Source organism: Pongo pygmaeus, chromosome 13 (genome assembly GCF_028885625.2).
Source record: "Pongo pygmaeus isolate AG05252 chromosome 13, NHGRI_mPonPyg2-v2.0_pri, whole genome shotgun sequence".
NCBI lineage: Eukaryota > Metazoa > Chordata > Mammalia > Primates > Hominidae > Pongo > Pongo pygmaeus.
In genome coordinates, this window is record NC_072386.2 from 83,030,714 (window position 1) to 83,049,215 (window position 18,502).

Sequence of the window (18,502 nt, forward strand, 5' to 3'; positions counted from 1 at the left end):
GACTCTTTTCTTCACTTCTGAATGATCTTTCTAATATTCATGGGTGCAATATTTTCTTTTTTTAAAATTTTACTTTAAGTTCCAGGATACATGTGCAGAACGTGCAGGTTTGTTACATAGGTACACGTGTGCCATGGTGGTTTGCTGCACCTATCAACCTGTCATCTAGGTTTGTTTTTTTGTTGTTGTTGTTTTGTTTTGCTTTGTTTTTTGAGATGCAGTTTCGCTGTTGTTGCCCAGGCTGGAGTGCAATGGCGTGATCTCAGCTCACCACAACCTCCGACTCCCGGGTTCAAGGGATTCTCCTGCCTCAGCCTCCCGAGTAGCTGGGACTACAGGCGCCTGCCACCAGGCCTGGCTAATTTTGTTTAAAATTTTTTAGTAGAGACAGGGTTTCACTGTGTTAGCCAGGAGGGTCTCGATTTCCTGACCTCGTGATCCACCCACCTCAGCCTCCCAAAGTGATGAGATTACAGGCTTGAGCCACCGTGCCTGGCTAATTTTGTATTTCTGGTAGAGATAGGGTTTCTCCATGTTGGTCAGGCTGGTCTCGAACTCCCGACCTCAGGTGATCCACCCACCTTGGCCTCCCAAAGTGCTGGGATTACAGGTGTGAGCCACCACACCCGGCCCCCATCATCTAGGTTTTAAGCCTGCATGCATTTGCTATTTGTCCTAATGCTTTCTCTCCCCTTATTCCCCCACCCCTCGATAGGCCCTGGTGTGGCTTGTTCCCTGCCCTGTGTGTGTGTGTTCTCATCGTTCAACTCCCACTTATGAGTGAGAACATGCAGTGTTCGGATTTCTGTTCCTGTGTTAGTTTGCTGAGAATGATGGTTTCCAGCTTCATCCATGTCCCTGCAAAGGATGTGATCTGATTCCTTTTTAAGGCTGCATAGTATTCCATGTTGTATATGTACCATATTTTGTTTATCCAGTCTATCATTGATGGGCATTTTGGTTGGTTCTGTGTCTTTGCTATTGTAAATAGTGCTGCAATAAACATACGTGTGCATGTGTCTTTATAGTAGAATGATTTATATTCCTTTGGGTATATACCCAGTAATGGGATGGCTGGGTCAACTGGTATTTCTGGTTCTAGATCCTTGAGGAATTGCCACACTGTCTTCCACAATGGTTGAACTAATTTACATTCCCACCAACAGTGTAAAAGTGTTCCTATTTCTCCACAGCCTCGCCAGCATCTATTGTTTCTTGACTTTTTAATAATAGCCATTCTGACTGGCATGAGATGGTATCTCATTGTGGTTTTGATTTGTATTTCTCTAATGATCAGTGATGTTGAGCTTTTTTTCATATGATTGTTGGCCACATAAATGTCTTCTTTTGAGAAGTGTCTGTTCATATCCTTTGCCCACTTTTTGATGGGGTTGTTTTTTTCTTGTAAATGTGTTTTTAAGTTCTCTGTAGAATCTGGATATTAGACTTTTGTCAGATGAGTATTTTGAATAGGTAATACATGCATATGATTTAAAAGTAAGAAAATAAGTACATAGTGAAAAATCTCCCTCTTTCTTTTCCTATCAGCCCATGTCCTCAATCTGGATAACTAATTTTTTTAGTGTGTATTCAAAGTGTCATTATATAGACAAAAACAAATAGGAAAAGTATTATGTTTTTTCCACAGAAGATGGTATACCATATGCATTTCTGTACCATTATGATTTTATTTTCATTTATTTTTAAGCCTTTACTATGGAGAAATATAAAATGCATTATGAAATATGCTCTTGTGAACATTTCTTTCAGAAGTTATTTCTATCCAAAGGCAAGGTCTTGCTCTGTCACCCAAGCTGAGTGGAGTGCAATGCTGCGATCCCAGCTCACTACAGCCTCAACTTTCAGGGCTCAAGTGATCCTGCTACCCCTGCCTCCCAAGTAGCTGGGACTATAGACGCATGCCACCATGCCTGGCTAATTTCTTTTTTTCTTTTTGTAGAGACGGCGCCTTGCTATGTTGCGCAGGCTGGTCTTGAGCTCCTGGTCTCAAGCAATCCTCCTGGCCTTGGCCTCCTAAAGTGCTAGGATTACAGGCCTGAGCCACTGCACCTGGCCTCTCTCCAACTTTAGTATATGATGTCATACAGCTTTGCAAAGTTGTTATGCCAATTTGTATTCCTACCAGTAGTGTGCAGATATGTTTTCTACTTTGTATCTTTACCAGTACTTGGTGTTTTCAATCTTTACAATTTTAGCCATCTTGGGGAGTTTGCAGCGATATCTCATTTTGGATTTAATTAGCACTTCCCTGGTTACTAATGTGATTGAACAGTTTTTCAGAATTTCATTGTCATATACACTTCTTTTGAGAATTGCTTGATTCATTCCCCCCCTTTTTTTAACTGAGTTGTCTGTAGTTTGTATTGCTTTTTGTTGTTGTTGTTGTTGTTTTGGTTTTTTATAGAGACAAGGTCTCACTATGTTGCCCAGGCTGGTCTCAAACTCGTGGACTCAAGCAATCCTCCTGTCTTGGCCTCCCAAAGTACTGGGATTACAGGCATGTGCCACTGCAACCAGCCTGTTTTTTACATTTATGTTCTTTATACATTTTGTGTACTATCACACTGTCATTCATGTATGGTTCCCTAATATAATGATGAATATACTCTTTCTCTCTCGTTCTCTCTCTCTCTCTTTCTCTCTCTCTCTCTCTCTGTGTGTGTGTGATTTCTGTCTACATCACAAAAAGCTTATTTGTGTTGTTCAGATCTTCTCTATAATCCTTATTTTTTGACTATTGCATATTTGTTTTATGTATGAGATCTCATCTCCTTTGTAACTGGCTTGTCAATTTTCTTGCAGAAATTTTCCTATACGTGCCAAATTTTTGTTGCTATATCTAGTGATTAATGAATGTAATCTGGTTAAAATCTCTCAGAGTAGGGAGGGGGAGTCGGGAAGTTTCCCATGCGTGTGTAGATTTATCAATTTCTCCATGTAATTTTGTCAACTTTTGTTTTATGTATTTTAGATTGTCATTCAAAATATGAATTATATTTTCCTGGAGTACTGATCTTTTTGCTATTACGTGGTACTGAATTTTTTGCTTAAAAGCTTAAGAGTCTGTAATTGCAACCTAGTTCCTATTTTATTAGAATTGTCTGGCAAAAGGCATTTTAGTATAACAGAAATGTAAAAATTACGGGCTTAAACAAATCAGAGTTTATCCTTTCAAGCAAAAGAAGTCTGAAAGTATTCATTCAGGGCCTGGTGTCTTCACAAATTCCTACACCGTTTTTTTTTTTTTGTTGTTCTCTATGTCATTCTCATTTTGTGATTTTCAACCTCATGTCACTTAATGGTTCCCAAGATTTGCTGGGGTTGCATTAACTGAGTCAGCGTTCCAGGCCAGCAGCATGGGGAGGTTGGGGAGGAAAGGCGCACTCACACCTTCTCCTTTAAAAAATGCCATCTCAGAAGTATCGCCTGTATCTCTGTGGCCAAAGTATAGTTTCCTGGTTACATTTAAGGTGTGCTGGGAAAAGAGAGTCTTACTCAGAGTATCCAGCTAAGAATTCATGTTCTGTTATTAGGGAAGAAAGGATGAGTGAATGTTGGAAGACAACTAGCTATCACTGTCACATCTCCTAAATACAAAAGCCAAAATTTATCTGTCTTTTGCTTTTTTCATCCATCTTGGCATTCAACCCCATCAGCTAATCCCCGTATACATTCTAAGACGTTACCGTCTCCTGGCTCTGTCTGACTTCTCAGTTTTTATTGCTGACACCTCTTCTTCAATGCTGGTAACTTTTTCAGATTCTTTCCTTTACATTCTCCTTTATCAGGTGTCCTCTCAAGCAGTCTCATTTACTCAGATGATTTTAGTTATTAATTATCTACTGGTGACTCCCAAATCTTTATCTCCACTCTAGGCCTCTGCCTAACGTCCTATAATATGCCTGCCTACATGTTTAATCCCTGTAATCTCAATATGTGCAAAACATAAGTGATTTTATCTGGTTCCCTTTCTCCAACCTTTTCCATTCATCAATCTCTACTTCAGTATATGACACTATAATCTCAGAGTATACAAAACGAATAATTGAGAATTTCACTTTAGTTCCTCCTTTTTCTTACTCCATCTATCGATTCTAATTGCCTACTATCTACACCAATTTCTTTTTCTATATTCCTGTTAAATAATATTTTCTCCCTAACTTAGGTGTTTTAATTCTTTCACATGAAATATTGCCTGGACTTCCACTCTTGCTCATTCAAATGTATTCTCCCTGCTGTTTCTTGATAGTCTTTTTTTATTTTTTATTTTAAGTTCTAGGGTACGTGTGCAGGATGTGCAGGTTTGTTGCATAGGGAAATGTGTGTCATGATGGTTTGCTCCACCCATCAAGCCATCACCTAGGTATTAAGCCCAGCATGCATTAGCTTTTTTCCCTAATGCTCTCCCACCCCCCACCCTTCCCCGACAGGCCCCAGTGAGTGTTGTTCCCCTCCCTGTGTCCATGTGTTCACATTGTTCAGCTCCCACTTATAAGTAAGAACATGTAGTGTTTGGTTTTCTGTTCCTGCATTAGTTTGCTGAGGATAATGGCTTCCAGATCCCTGCATGTCCCTGCAAAGGATATGATCTCATTCCTTTTTATGGCTGCATAGTATTCCAGCCACATTTTCTTTATCCAGTCTATCACTGATGGGCATTTGGGTTGATTCCATGTCTTTGCTATTGTGAATAGTGCCGCAATGAACATATGCATACGTGTATCTTTATAATAGAATGATTTCTATTCCTTTGGGTATATAAACAGCAATGGGATTTCTGGGTCAAATGGTATTTCCACTTCTAAATCTTTGAGGAATCACCACACTGTCTTCCACAATGGTTGAACAAATTTACATTCCCACTAACAGTGTAAAAGCGTTCCTATTTCTTCACAACCTGGCAAGCATCTTCTTGGCAGTTGTAAACACAAATCTAATCATCTTTTCTCTACATATAAATTACTTTAATGGCAGTCCATTATCTATTGGAGGAAAAATAGATAGTTGCATGATCTCATGCCAGCATACCTCTACTGAAATTTCCTCATAAACACCTTTCCTTCACTGCATACAGACCTCTCATTATGCAGACTAATTTGTGGTTCCCTGAATTTATCATGTATTTTCCTGTCTTTATACCTTGCTCATGCTGCTCCCTTCTAAAAATCACTTTGCCCTACTCTGCTTGCATTAAACATGTCATCTCCCAAGATTAAGCTTAAGTTTCATCAACTCTACAGAACTTAGTCTTACACTCCATGTAGAATTTTATTCTCTCTATTTGGGGTCATGCTATGCTTTGCACATCTCTTATGCCCTTTATAATATCTTAGAAAATTGTTGTACGTTCTTTGATGTCTTGAAGCATATTGTGTAAAGTTGTGAAGATGTTCACAACATAAAGTTCTGAACATCTTGCTTAGTAAATATATGGCAGGTAAATCCTAAGAATTACCTAAGTAATTATGCTTAATAAATGTATGGCAGTTAATTCCTTTTTTTTTTTTTTTTCAGACTTGTTTCTCAACTACCAATGGCAGGTAATTCCTCAGAATTAAGTTTAAGAGAATTTAAACAGAGCCTATTTTATTTTCAGTGGATATTGAATTCAATATTGACAGTTCTTTCCCTTCAGCACTTGAAAAATATGGTCCCACTTCCTTTTGACATCTGTGGTTTTTAATGAGAAAGTCATTCTTGTTCAAATTGCCCTTTCCCTACAGGTAATGTGTCATTTCTCTCTGACTGTTTTCAGGTTCTATTCTTAAATTTGGATTTTATAAATCTTACAATGTATCTAGACATGGATTTATTTGAGGTTTTCCTTTTGGAGATTTGGTCAGCTTCTTGAATCTGTACATTTATGCCTTTTACCAGATTTGGGAGGTTTTCAGCTATTATTTCTTCAAATCTTTTTCCAGTTTCCCATCCTGCTTTTTCATTTCTTCTAGGACTGCTGAAATGATTGTTGGCTGTTCTGTTATTGTCCCACTGGGTCCCTTAGGCTGAATACAGCCTGAGGGAATTGATGAAACAATCATTTCATCAATTATTTTTTCTATTGTTCAGATTGGATAATTTCTATTTATCTATCTTACAGGTAACTGAGGTAACTGATTCTTTTCTTTGGATCTCCATTCTGCTGTTGAGATCATCCAGTGAGGTTTTTAATTTCACTTACTGTATTTTTTGGTTCTAAAATTTTCATTTTGTTCTTCCTCATACCTTCTATTTCTTTGCTGAGAATTTATATATTTCCACTTGATTCAACACTATTTACAGCTGCTTGTTGCAACACTTTTAGTTAGCTACTTTAAATCCTTGTCAAATAATTCCAACACATCTGATTCATCTGAGTGTTGCTATCTGTTGATGCTCTTTTCTCATTTGATTTCAGATTTTCTTGGTTCTTAAGATGATGAATAATTTTGGCTTTATTCAGGACATTCTGAATATCATGTTATGAGATTCTGTTTTCTCTTCAAATCCTCTATTTTAGCAGTTGTCAACACATTTAGGTTTAGAGTGCATGTCTTGGTCTATTTTTGTGGGCTGTATTTCAAATTCAACTTAGTTTTGAAAGTCTTTGCAGTTCTATTTTGGTCTCCCTCATTTTTGTGCTACCCAGAAGCCAATTTGAAACCTGGACAGTATCCCACACCCTAGTTCAGCCCTGAAAGCTTTTTCTATGTTGATTCTGATTCATTTTTTACATGGGCTGCTCGTAGGTGTGCCCAGGTCATCATACACGTATTTAAAGAACCCTTTTTATAACTTTCTCCATAATCCGTCCTCCACTCTCTATTGGAAGGAGAAGGTAGCTACTTCTTCTTTGCTGTCATTCACTTAATTTGGGGTAGGGTTAGCCAATACAGTCTATATAATGCCTGCTGGAGAGGCAAGAGGGGTGCTACCTCTCTTTGAGCTAATGCAGTTGGGATGGTTGAGAGAGCTCCACCCCACCATCTTTGGAGTCACATTGTTTGTGAAGAAGGCAAAGGATGCATCTTTTGTAGTTTTCACCTCGAGTATACTGTTTTTGTTTTTGTTTTTGTTTGAGATGGAGTCTCGCTCTGTCACCCAGGCTGGAGTGCACTGGCGTGATCTCGGCTCACTGCAAGCTCCGCCTCCCGGGTTCGCGCCATTCTCCTGCCTCAGCCTCCCGAGTAGCTGGGACTACAGGCGCCCACCACCACACCCGGCTAATTTTTTGTATTTTTTTTAGTAGAGATGGGGTTTTACCATGTTAGCCAGGATGGTCTCGATCTCCTGACCTTGTGATCCGCCTGCCTCAGCCTCCCAAAGTGCTGGGATTACAGGCATGAGCCACCGTGCCTGGCCTCAAGTATACTGTTGTGCAGTAAAGGATTAACTTTGCACAAAGAGAGGTTTGGTTTTGCACTCAGCTCCTGGGAGGTAACCTCTAAATCTTTGGAATGTCCTGCAGGCCTTGCTTGGGCCATGCAAGATAGTATATAATGACAGTGTGATTTATGGTGGGAGCTTTGGGCCACACTGAATAGTCTATGCCAACATGTGGTTTATAGTGGGGTACCTTTGGCCATGCAATATCAGCTCTGGAGGGGCTGGAGACTAAGATCAGCCACAGTGGGAGTCATTCATGTCTACATGATCAAGTCTCAGTAAAAACTCTGGACATCAAGGCTCAAGTGGACTTCCCCAGTTGGCAATACTCCATGCATATTATCATCACACATCATTGCTGGGAGAAGTAAGTGCTGTCCATATGACTCCACTGGGAGAAAACCACTGGAAGCTCACACCTGGAACTCTCATTGACCCTGCGCTAAGCACATCTTCCCTTGGCTGATTTTGATCTGTATCCTTTCATTGTAAAGCCGCCATATAACACCATAGCCACGAGTATTATGGCTTTTCTAATTTCTGTGAGTTCTTCTGCGAATTGTGGAACCTGAGGGTGGTCTTGGGGACCCCTGACTTGGAATTGGTGTCAGAAGTACAGGTGATCCTGGGAAATCCCTCTGCTTGCAGTAGGTGTCAGAAGTGAGGGTGTTCTTGGGTACTTCTGAACTTTGTAGGTATGTGTAGTCAAAAGGTCCCATCCTGCAGTGCTGCCCTATTTCAAATTATTTGGCTGGAAAATGTATGCTTTGGGGAGGCCTTTTTTGTCTGTGCTCATTGGTTCTTCCAGGTTGCAAGCTTCTCTAGTACTCATTTTGCAATATGTAGGAGCTCCCTCTCTCCCTCTAAGTTCCCTCTAGGGAACTCACTACTGTGTTGTTTTTTAAGTCCTTAGGTTCTACTTTCTTTTCTCCACCAGTGAGTCTTCTGATAGATGCTTTATGTATTTTTCTAGATTTTTAGGTAATTAGCAGGAGGAATTGGGTGGAATGCACTCTTTTTTTGTTTTGTTTTGTTTTTTACAACCAGAAGTCTCAATCTTTGCTTTTAACTTGAATGTTAAATGCATTTACACTTAATGTAATTACTAATATACTTGAATTTATATATACCACCTTACTATTAGTTTTTATTTTATTTTATTTTATTTTTGAGATGGAGTCTCACTCTGTCACCCAGGCCGGAGTGCAGTGGTGCAGTCTTGGCTCACTGCAACCTCCACCTCCCAGGTTCATGCCATTCTCCTGCCTCAGCCTCCTGAGTAGCTGGGACTACAGGCACCTGCCACCACACCCAGGTAATTTTTTTGTATTTTTAGTGGAGACGGAGTTTCACCGTGTTAGCCAGGATGGTCTTGATCTCCTGACCTCATGATCCGCCTGCCTCAGCCTCCCAAAGTGCTGGGATTACAGGTGTGAGCCACCACGCCCGGCCTAGTTTTTATTTGAACCACCTATTTTTTCATTCCTTTCTTGACTTTTTATATTACATGATTTTTTTACTCTTTAATTTTTTCCTTTGTTTACTTGTTATAATTCTTTTACTGTTTGTTACCCCAGATATTAAAACATCCATCTTGAAGTTACTATTTTATCTCCTAATAATGCTAGGATACTAAAACACTTTAATTCTATTTACTGCCTCCCATTTTTGCATTATTATTTCCATTAATTTAAATTTTGCATACATTTTAAACCTCCCAGAATAGTACTGTTACTGTTTTGCATAGTCAATACTTGCAGTTTTGTAAAGAGGTATTTGAAGAGCTTCTTGAATCCTAAGGGGTGATGTCATTCATAGCCATTACTTCTTCAAATATTGCTTCTTCCCTGCACTCTCCTCTTTAACTTCTCAGACTCTGATAGGTTATACCTTTTTACTATGTCACACATGTTCCTAATGCTCCTATGTTTTTTTCTTTAAAAAAAAAAATCTCTGTTTCAGTTTGGATATTTTATTTACTTGTCTTCCATTTCAGAAATTCTGTATTTTGCTGTTAAACCTGTATAAGGACTTCTTAATTTTAGTTTTAGATTTTTCAATTTTTGAACTTTCATTTGATTCTTTATTATAAGAACCAACTCTCTAAAGATAGTCCTCTTTTCATCTAACTCCAATTCTCTGTGTGACTGTTTCTATTGAATTTTTTCCTTCTCTGATTTTGGATATGTGGTCTTATCTTTTTGGATGTGTAGGATTTTTTTATTTGTTTTAAACACTGTGTATAATAAGTTGTAGGCAGGGCTCATACCTCGGAGGCTGAGGGGGGCAGATCACTTCAGCTCAGGAGTCCCAGACCAGCCTGGGCAACATGGCAAAACCCATCTCTACAAAAGATAGACAAATTAGCTGGGCACGGTAGCATGTGCCTGTAGTCCCAGCTACTTGTGGGGCTGAGACAGGAGGATTGCTTTAGCCCAGGTCGAGGCTGCAGTGAGTCGTGTTTGTGCCACTGCACTCCAGCCTGGATGACAGAGCAAGATCCTGTCTCAGAAGAAAAAAAAAAAATCTTTCTCCACAGAGGATTCATCTTTCCTTATGTCAGCAAATGGAGGGAAGGGAGAACACGTACATCCAGTCAGGCACTGTTGATGTTGAAATAAGGCCGGGTTGAAGCTCTGCTAAGACTCAATTTACCTCTGGATCACCCTGGCTACTGAGAATTTTCAGCTGAGAGCCCTTTTGTCCTCTAAAGACCCTCTTCCTGATAGATGCCCAACTATTTTCTTAACAGATACTAGACTTTTGCTCTGCTCTTCAAAGGCTGTTTGCTTACATTTTTAGTCTTCTGCCCTATATACCCTAGAATTCAGCAAATATCCTGAGGGGAAAATGGCCATGTGTTTGAGTTATGTTGGTTTCTCTGTCACCCAGCTGCAGCCTTCTACTGCATTCTCCAGTAGACAGGACAAAATGAGAATCCAGGACAAAAGCTGGATTCTCAGCTTTTGTCCATACCCAGAATTGGTAAATGCTCCCACTGTCAAAGTGACTTAATAAGTCAGCTTCAATCTTTAATATTCTCTCCTCTCCAGTCTTAGCCCCTATATTTCTTGCTACCTCAGCAGCTTTCCAGTGCTTTGAAACAGATGATTTCAGGTATTGGATCTGGCATTTACAGTTCATTGTTGAAGGAAGCACTGGACTGCCAAGCTACTGCATCTCATCTGGAAATGGCAGTGCCGAAAAAGAGCCCTCTCCTTCATACACCACACAATTTACCATTTAAAGTGTACCATGTAGGCTGGGTGTGGTGGCTCATGCCTGTAATCCCAGCACTCTAGGAGGCTGAGGCAGGCGGATCACGAGGTCAGGAGATCAAGACCATCCTGGCTAACACGATGAAACCCCGTCTCTACTAAAAAATTTTTTTTAAATTAGCTGGGCATGGTGGCGGGCGCCTGTAGTCCCAGCTACTCAGGAGGCTGAGGCAGGAGAATGGCGTGAACCCAGGAGGCGGAGCTTGCGGTGAGCAGAGATCGAGCCACTGCACTCCAGCCTGGGCGACTGAGCAAGACTCTGTCTCAAAAAAAAAAAAAAAAAAGTGTACCATGTATTGATTTTTAGAATATTCACTCAGTTGTACAGCCATCATTATAATCAATTTTAGACATTTTCTTTATCATCCAGATGGGTGTGAGGTAATATCTTGTAGTTTTAATTTGCATTTCCCTAGTGATTAATGACGCTGAGCATCTTTACATGTGCTTGTTAAATATTTGTATATCTTCCTTGCAGAAATGTCTATTTAAGCTTTTTACCCATTTTTAAAATTATTTTGTTTGTTGTTGTTGAGTTGTAGAAGTTCTTTATAGTATATTGTATCACTCCTTCACATTGAAAGGTTTTTTTTTTTTTTTTTTTTTTAACAGGAATCAGTGTCATTCAAGGACGTAACTGTAGACTTTAGTAGGGATGAGTGGCAACAATTAGACCTTGCTCAGAAAAGCCTGTACAGAGAAGTGATGCTGGAAAACTATTTCAACTTGATCTCAGTGGGTAAGCACAGCTCTGCTGGGTATACAGTAGGCTGCACCTAATTGAGTATATTTTTCTTCTTAGTAGAATTGCTGAAGTCTGTGTTTTCTGAGGTATGTGGGACTTCTAAAGACTGCAGGACATCTAAAGTGTGTAATGGTTTTGTCCTTATATCGTCCCATGTTCTTAATAATCTCTTTTGGGTAGTGTGAATATTCTTCTGTTCCCAGTGAACTTTTTTGGAAAAAAAATGGGATGCTTCACTGTATGGCCTCTGAAATCATCTCCTCTATCATCCCCTGTTAACAGGATGTCAAGTTCCCAAACCAGAAGTCATCTTCAGCTTGGAACAAGAAGAGCCATGTATGTTGGATGGTGAGATCCCCAGTCAGAGCCTTCCAGGTGAGAAGGGAACCAAGAGCATGGTAGACAGTATGACTCAGCTGCATTTGTACTGGGAGAAGCTGTGCACAACTTTGCCCAACTTTGATGTGTCATTAATAATGACTTTTAGAACTGCTTGGAAGAGCAGTTATTAGACAAGGACCCTTGGATAGCTAAATGCTAACCCCACTTAAGATCCCTTCTCATATCAATGCCTTCTTCTTTGCTTGGCTTTTTAGGAGGGAATATGCTATAATTACTGGTTCTTTGGATCATGTCACACCCTACTTTCTAGGGTCCTGTTTTCTTGCTTTTTTCTCTCTTTCCCTAGAAAAGTTTTATTCTTTCTGCCTCCATCAGGGTCTTAGATCATTTCCTTATGCATTCAAATACTCATAGATCTACCTTCTTAAAACATTACTGTGCATTACAACTTCAGTTCCTGCTGTTTCTTCTCATTTTGTCTCTTTCCCCTTAGTGCCTCACGGTTGTCATCTAGAGATGGGCTTATCTGAAGTCCCCCCATGCCTCTTCTCTGATTGTTGACTTTGAGGGTACCATTGACATTTTCTTCCTACTTGGCTAGTGCAATGCAACACTGACTTGATCTTTCTAATTTATTTATTTTCATATCTTACACAAAGTTTTTTTTATCTTGTGTACAGGTATATCCTGTACAGAAGATTGAGTTAATAATTATAGCCTTAGTTTTTTGTCAATATCATCATCAATGTGTTTAAGGCTCCCCTCTTATTTATTCTTTTTAATCCTCAGTCTCCATACTCATTTTTATCCTTCCAAGAGGCAACTGTTCTAATATATTTGACATGTTATGCCATTTATCCTTGAATTTGTGGGATATTTGTAAAATCTGAGATGTTGGCATTGTTAATTTGTAGAAATGCTACTGTATTACATATCCTACTCAAGTTTTTTTTTCTCAAATTGGTCCATGTTGCAGTGCATTATTCTAATTTCTACATATCATTCTGTAGTGTACATATATACCCCATTTTACTTGTCTAGTTTTTCAGCTACTACAAACAGCACTGCAATACATTTCTTCATGAATTATTCTTACTGGAAATGAGAATTTATTTATTTATTTATTTTTGGGATGGAGTTTCGCTGTGTCCCGCAGGCTGGAGTGCAGTGGTGTGATCTCAGCTCACTGCAAGCTCCATCTCCCAGGTTCATGCCATTCTCCTGCCTTAGCCTCCCCAGTAGCTGGGACTACAGGCGCCCGACACCACACCCAGCTAATTTTTTGTATTTTTAGTGGAGACGGGGTTTCACCATGTTAGCCAGGATGGTCTCGATCTCCTGACCTCGTGATCCACCTGCCTTGGACTCCCAAAGTGCTGAGATTACAGGCGTGAGCCACCGCGCCCAGCCGGAAATGAGAATTTCTTAAGGAAGAAGAGTGGAATTGCTTTATCATTGGGCATACTAATATTGAATATGATGAGGTATAAGCACATTATTTTCCAGATTGGCTGTCACTCTACAGTCCCTGGAACTTTGTACAAGGGTATTAGTTCCCCACATCCCTACCCATACCTAATGTTATCCAAATTTTTAATATTTTGGCTAATCTGATGGGTTTTAATTTCTAATTATTATTTAATTTATATTTCCCTAATAAAATACTTTGAACATCTCATTCTGTATCCTTCATTTTTGATGTTCAACTGCTGATGTTTTCTAAGCCTCACCTCTCTCTCTTTTTTTCCTGGACAAACTGAGAAAAAAGCCCATGGGTTCCCTCCATTGGTGCTGGGAAATTCCAACTACATAAGGGAGTAGTTAGCCCAGCCCCACCCGCCCCTGCCATAAACTCCCAAGACAGTCCTTTCCTTGCTCACTCTAGCCCCATCTGGACCTGCTTGGAGCTGTCCCCAGAAAGCCTCATTATGTGAGTAATGAATCTTTTTACACCCTCTTATTGTGTGTGTCTCATCATCACTCTTGAAATCTGAACCAAGTTTGGGGTGGGGTCCATTTCTCCTTGCAGGTCATTTACAGCTGGGGCAATAAGCAGGATGTCAAGGCATGACCACCCCCACAGGGGTCTTTCTTCTCTTCCCAACTGGTTATACTGCCTGCTGGCAAGTATGCACTTTGCCTCTGTCCAATACATAACTAACCTATATTAGAAGTTATCGTGGACATTTAGAGGCAGGTGTAAGGGCTTTGGGCCCTCCTTAAATTTTCCCAGGGCCATGTGTCTCAGCCCAGCATAATCTGTGTCTAGATTATGTGTCTCAGCTGCAGCATAAGCTCTGAGTGATAATTGGCTCATGGGAACAACTTTTACTCTGTGACTGTTATTTGTGTGTCTCAGTCAGGCATTGGCCCTGTTGTATACAGCACTCAGGGGAAAGACCAATACTGTCTGCATTTAAGGGTCTGGCTGTTTGTGTGAAGGAAGACAAGATACAATGTAGCGTGTAAAAGCAGGTGGCTTGCCTTTCAAAATGTTGTCATCTTCTCTTGGAGTTTTTTACTTTTCCCTCTAATCCATCTTCTCAGATAATTCATTCTGCTTTTCTACTTATTTTTCTCATTTACAAAAGCCTCTTTCTTACCTCCCAGTCATATCACCTACAATCATGTCTGTATTTTCTCATGCCTAGATTATTCTAATCCTATTTGTATGTGATAATCCCATTTTTTTCTTTTTCACTATTTCATTTCAGATGCTGCTGATAGATTTCACTACTTAAAACACTGTGTGCTGTGTTTATTCTGTCATAGCTACATGGAACAAAACTAAAGTTACTACTTAATATCTAACATGTGACAGATTCTCCTCTCAGTAGGTTTGTAAACTAGAGAAAGAATATGGCCTCATATTTGCAATTCACATTTGTCCCTGTTTTCCACAACCATTTCTACCCTATTTTAAGATTTTCTTTAATTCTCCCTTTTCATCGAGCCCTTTGATTATTATGTTATCTATCTGCGTATTCAAATAATACACATATTTTGGCCGGGCACGGTGGCTCACGCCTGTAATCCCAGCACTTTCGGAGGCTGAGGTGGGTGGATTACCTGAGGTCAGGAGTTTGAGACTAGCCTGGCCAACATGGCAAAACCCCATCTCTACTAAAAGTATGAAAATTAGCCAGGCAAGGTGGCAGGCGCCTGTAATCCCAGCTACTCAGGAGGCTGAGGCAGGAGAATCACTTGATCTCAGGAGGTGGAGGTTGCAGTGAGCCGAGACCGCGCCACTGTACTCCAGCCTGGGTGACAAGAACGACACTCCGTCTCAAAAAAAAAAAAAAAAAAGGCCAGGCGTGGTGGCTCACGCCTGTAATCCCAGCACTTTAGGCTGAGGCAGGTGGATCACAAGGTCAGGAGATCGAGACCATCCTGGCTAACACGGTGAAACTCCGTCTCTACTACAAATATATAAAAAAAAAATTAGCCAGGCATAGTGGCAGGCGCCTGTAGTCCCAGCTACTCGGGAGGCTGAGGCAGGAGAATGGTGTGAACCCAGGAGGCGGAGCTTGCAGTGAGCCGAGATCGTGCCACTGCACTCCAGCCTGGGCAACAAAGCGAGACTCCATCTCAGAAAACAAAAACAAACAAACAAACAAAAAACCAAATAATACACATATTTTGTGCTCAGCTTTCACTTACTCCTTGAATTTGACCTATTGCAGCATACAACCTCCAGAAATTCAGAGAAACCTACATTAAATTACATGATAACTGAGGCTTTTACCCTTGTATATTAAAATGCAAAGTTTCTGTAGAAAATAGTGAAATTAAATTCCTGAATTTGTGTTATAAGCAGAGGAGGTCGTTTTGCTCTATTTCAGAAAGACTTTAAAATTTTTCTTTTAGGAGCAATTCAAAGGGCTAGAAAAACTAATTAGAAAGAGAGGATAACTGCATGAAATCTTGAAAATTTCAGTCTTTGTGCATTACACTTTTGTTAACATGCACATCTGTGCCAATTCAAATATAAATATGAGTGGTTCAGAGTACCTTTTTGTTGTTTGTTTTTAAGTTAAAAGACAGCCTCTCTAGAGTTGTGGTGAAATTTGAAATTAGCTTTTAAAGCAGAGAACCCCAAATGATTAATGAACAACAATGAATTTTCAATAGAAACAAAAGATCAGAAAAAGGAAGCTTAAATGGAGAAAATGAAAAGACTGTATGTTTGGGTTCACTGATAAAATAGACTGCAGTGACTAATGGAAAGATGTGTGTTAGTCCCTTTTCAATGGCCATAACACCGGGCAACTCTGTTTCCATGGCCATTCAGGGACAAAGTTTCTAAAAAGTCATTGTATCACCATCCCCTAGGGCAAGGGCTGACAAATTTTTTGTAAAGGCACAAAAGTAAATAGGCTTTGTGGACCATATGGCTACTGTCACAACTGCTTATTTCTGCAGTTGTAGCCCCAAAGCAGCTATAGACAGTACATCAATGAATGGGTGTGGCTGTGTTCCAATAAAAACTTTATGGACGCTGAAATTTGAATTTCATATAATTTTCACATGTCGTGAAGTAGTATTCTTCTTTTAATTTTTTGACCATTTAAAAATGTAAAATCCACTGTTAGCTTTTGGGTAGAGGCCTGGATTTGGCCCAAAGGCTTCAGTTTTCTGACCCCTGCCCTAGGGCATTGCCAGCTTCATAGAACTGGGTGCTGCCAAGTTGGAATATACTGGTGGGAAAAGAAGAGGTTTGTGGGAGACAAACCCACTTTCTTAAGACATTGGCCTTATCACTCCCACTGATTAGTGAAAAAGAGTTACTCAGAGCCACCTAGTGACAAATGAAGCTGGACAAACCTAGTGTTGTGAGGCAGCCATGTGCTTGGCTACAAGCTTAATATTGTGAAGGAAGGGCACAGGTTTGATGAACAACTTTCAGTCTCCTCTTCTGATGTCTGGTTCTTTCCTGTTATGTCTTCTACCAGATGCATTTATCACATCAGTACCCCAAACCAGGAATGAAGAATTGAACCATAGGCCAGACACGGTGGCTCACACCTGTAATCCCAGCACTTTGGGAGGCTGAGGCAGGCAGATCACTTGAGGTCAGGAGTTTGAGACCAGCCTGGCCAACATGGTGAAACCCCATCTCTACTAAAAATACAAAAATTTGTATTTTTACAAATACATGTATGGCGGCACATGTCTGTAGTCCCACCTACTCATGTGGCTAAGGCAGGAGAATTGCTTGAACCTGGGGGAGGCGGAGGTTGCAGTGAGCCGAGATCGCACCATTGCACTCCAGCCACTCCAGCCTGGGTGATAGAGTGAGGCTCCATCTCAAAAGAAAATAGACCAATTGTTATATAGAGTTGATTCAAGGCAAACACAGAGAAATGAGAGAGGCTATATAAATATAACAAATGTATATAAATTTTTCTGTTTGGCCAAGTTAGGATGACTAAGATATTGTAATTTTACTGTAAACATAAATACATTGGTATTTAGGGCACAGTGGATCATAGGGAAAAGAGAAAACAGGAAGATTGTGAGGATTTACAGATTAAGGAAAAGAATCTAGACGCAGAAATACTTCTTTTCACAGAGTTTATCACTTTGTTCTTCTGACACCTCACTCACCATGTAGTTCTACTACATTTGCACTGAATTGCAATCTCTTCTTCCCCAATTACTAAACATTTGATTTGGGCAAATTACTAAAGTCTTCTGTGGCTCAGTTTCCTCATCTGTAAACTAGAAACAATAATAATACCAACAGCAAAGGGTTGCAATAAAGTGCTTTTTGTTTTTGTTTTTGTTTGTAAGAGACAGGGTCTCGGCTAGGCTTGCTGGCTCACGCCTGTAATCCCAACACTTTGGGAGGCCGAGGCGGACAGATACTTGAAGTCATGAGTTCGAGACCAGCCTGGCCAACATGGTGAATCCCCGTCTCTAATAAAAATACAAAAATTAGCCAGGTATGGTGGCACATGCCTGTAGTTCCAGCCACTCATGAGGCTGAGGCACAAGAATCCCTTGAACTCAGGAGGTGGAGGTTGCAGTGAGCTCTGATCATGCCATTACACTCTAGCCTGAGCAACACAGTGAGACCCTGTCTTAAAAAAGAAAAAAAAAAAAAGAGAAAGAGAGACAGAGTCTCACTCTGTCACCCAGGCTGGAGTGTAATGGTGCGATCAGAGCTCACTGCAGCTTCAAACACCTGGGCTCAAGTGATCCTCCTGCTTCAGCCTCCTAAGTAGCTGGGACTATAGGCATGTGCCACTAGGCCCAGCTAATTGTTTTTTTTTGTTTGTTTTTCTGTAGAGATGGGGGTCTCACTATGTTTCCCAGGCTGGTCTCAAACTCCTGGGCTCAAGCAATCCTCTCATCTCAGCCTCCCACAGTGCTGGGATTACAGGCATGAACCACCACACATGGCCGTGATAAAGTTTAAGTGAATTAATATAGAACTTAGAACAGCACATCTAAATGATATTGTTTATCATGTTATAAATGTAATGTAAGTATTAATATTATTACTCTACATCATTGTATTACATATTATATATAAATGAGTTATTGTACCTATATATTTATGTATATTTAAAATACTTATGTACATTTGTTATATTTATATAGCCTCTCTCATATCTCTGTGTTTGCCTTGAATCAACTCTTTTTTTTTGGAGATAGAGTTTCGCTCTTGTTGCCAGGCTGGAGTGCAATGGCAAGATCTCGCCTCACCGCCACCTCTGCCTCCTGGGTTCAAGTGATTCTCCTGCCT

At 40.2% G+C, this 18,502-nt stretch overlaps 1 protein-coding gene across 12 annotated transcripts in view; it reads left to right on the forward strand.

Moving 5' to 3' along the window:
• Positions 1-18,502, forward strand: part of ZNF484 (zinc finger protein 484) — a 45,578-nt gene that overhangs the window by 16,152 nt on the left and 10,924 nt on the right. For 8 of the 12 annotated variants that reach the window (XM_054500413.2, XM_054500411.2, XM_054500416.2 and 5 more), the window contains 2 exons: positions 11,277-11,403; positions 11,692-11,784. In XM_054500413.2, the coding sequence (XP_054356388.1) occupies positions 11,370-11,403; positions 11,692-11,784 (127 nt within the window). In that variant the 5' untranslated portion in view covers positions 11,277-11,369. Of the gene's footprint in view, positions 1-5,535; positions 5,562-6,003; positions 8,702-11,276; positions 11,404-11,691; positions 11,785-18,502 lie in introns of those variants that run through there. The other 4 variants (XM_054500415.2, XM_063649680.1, XM_063649678.1 and 1 more) reach the window with 2 other exon arrangements.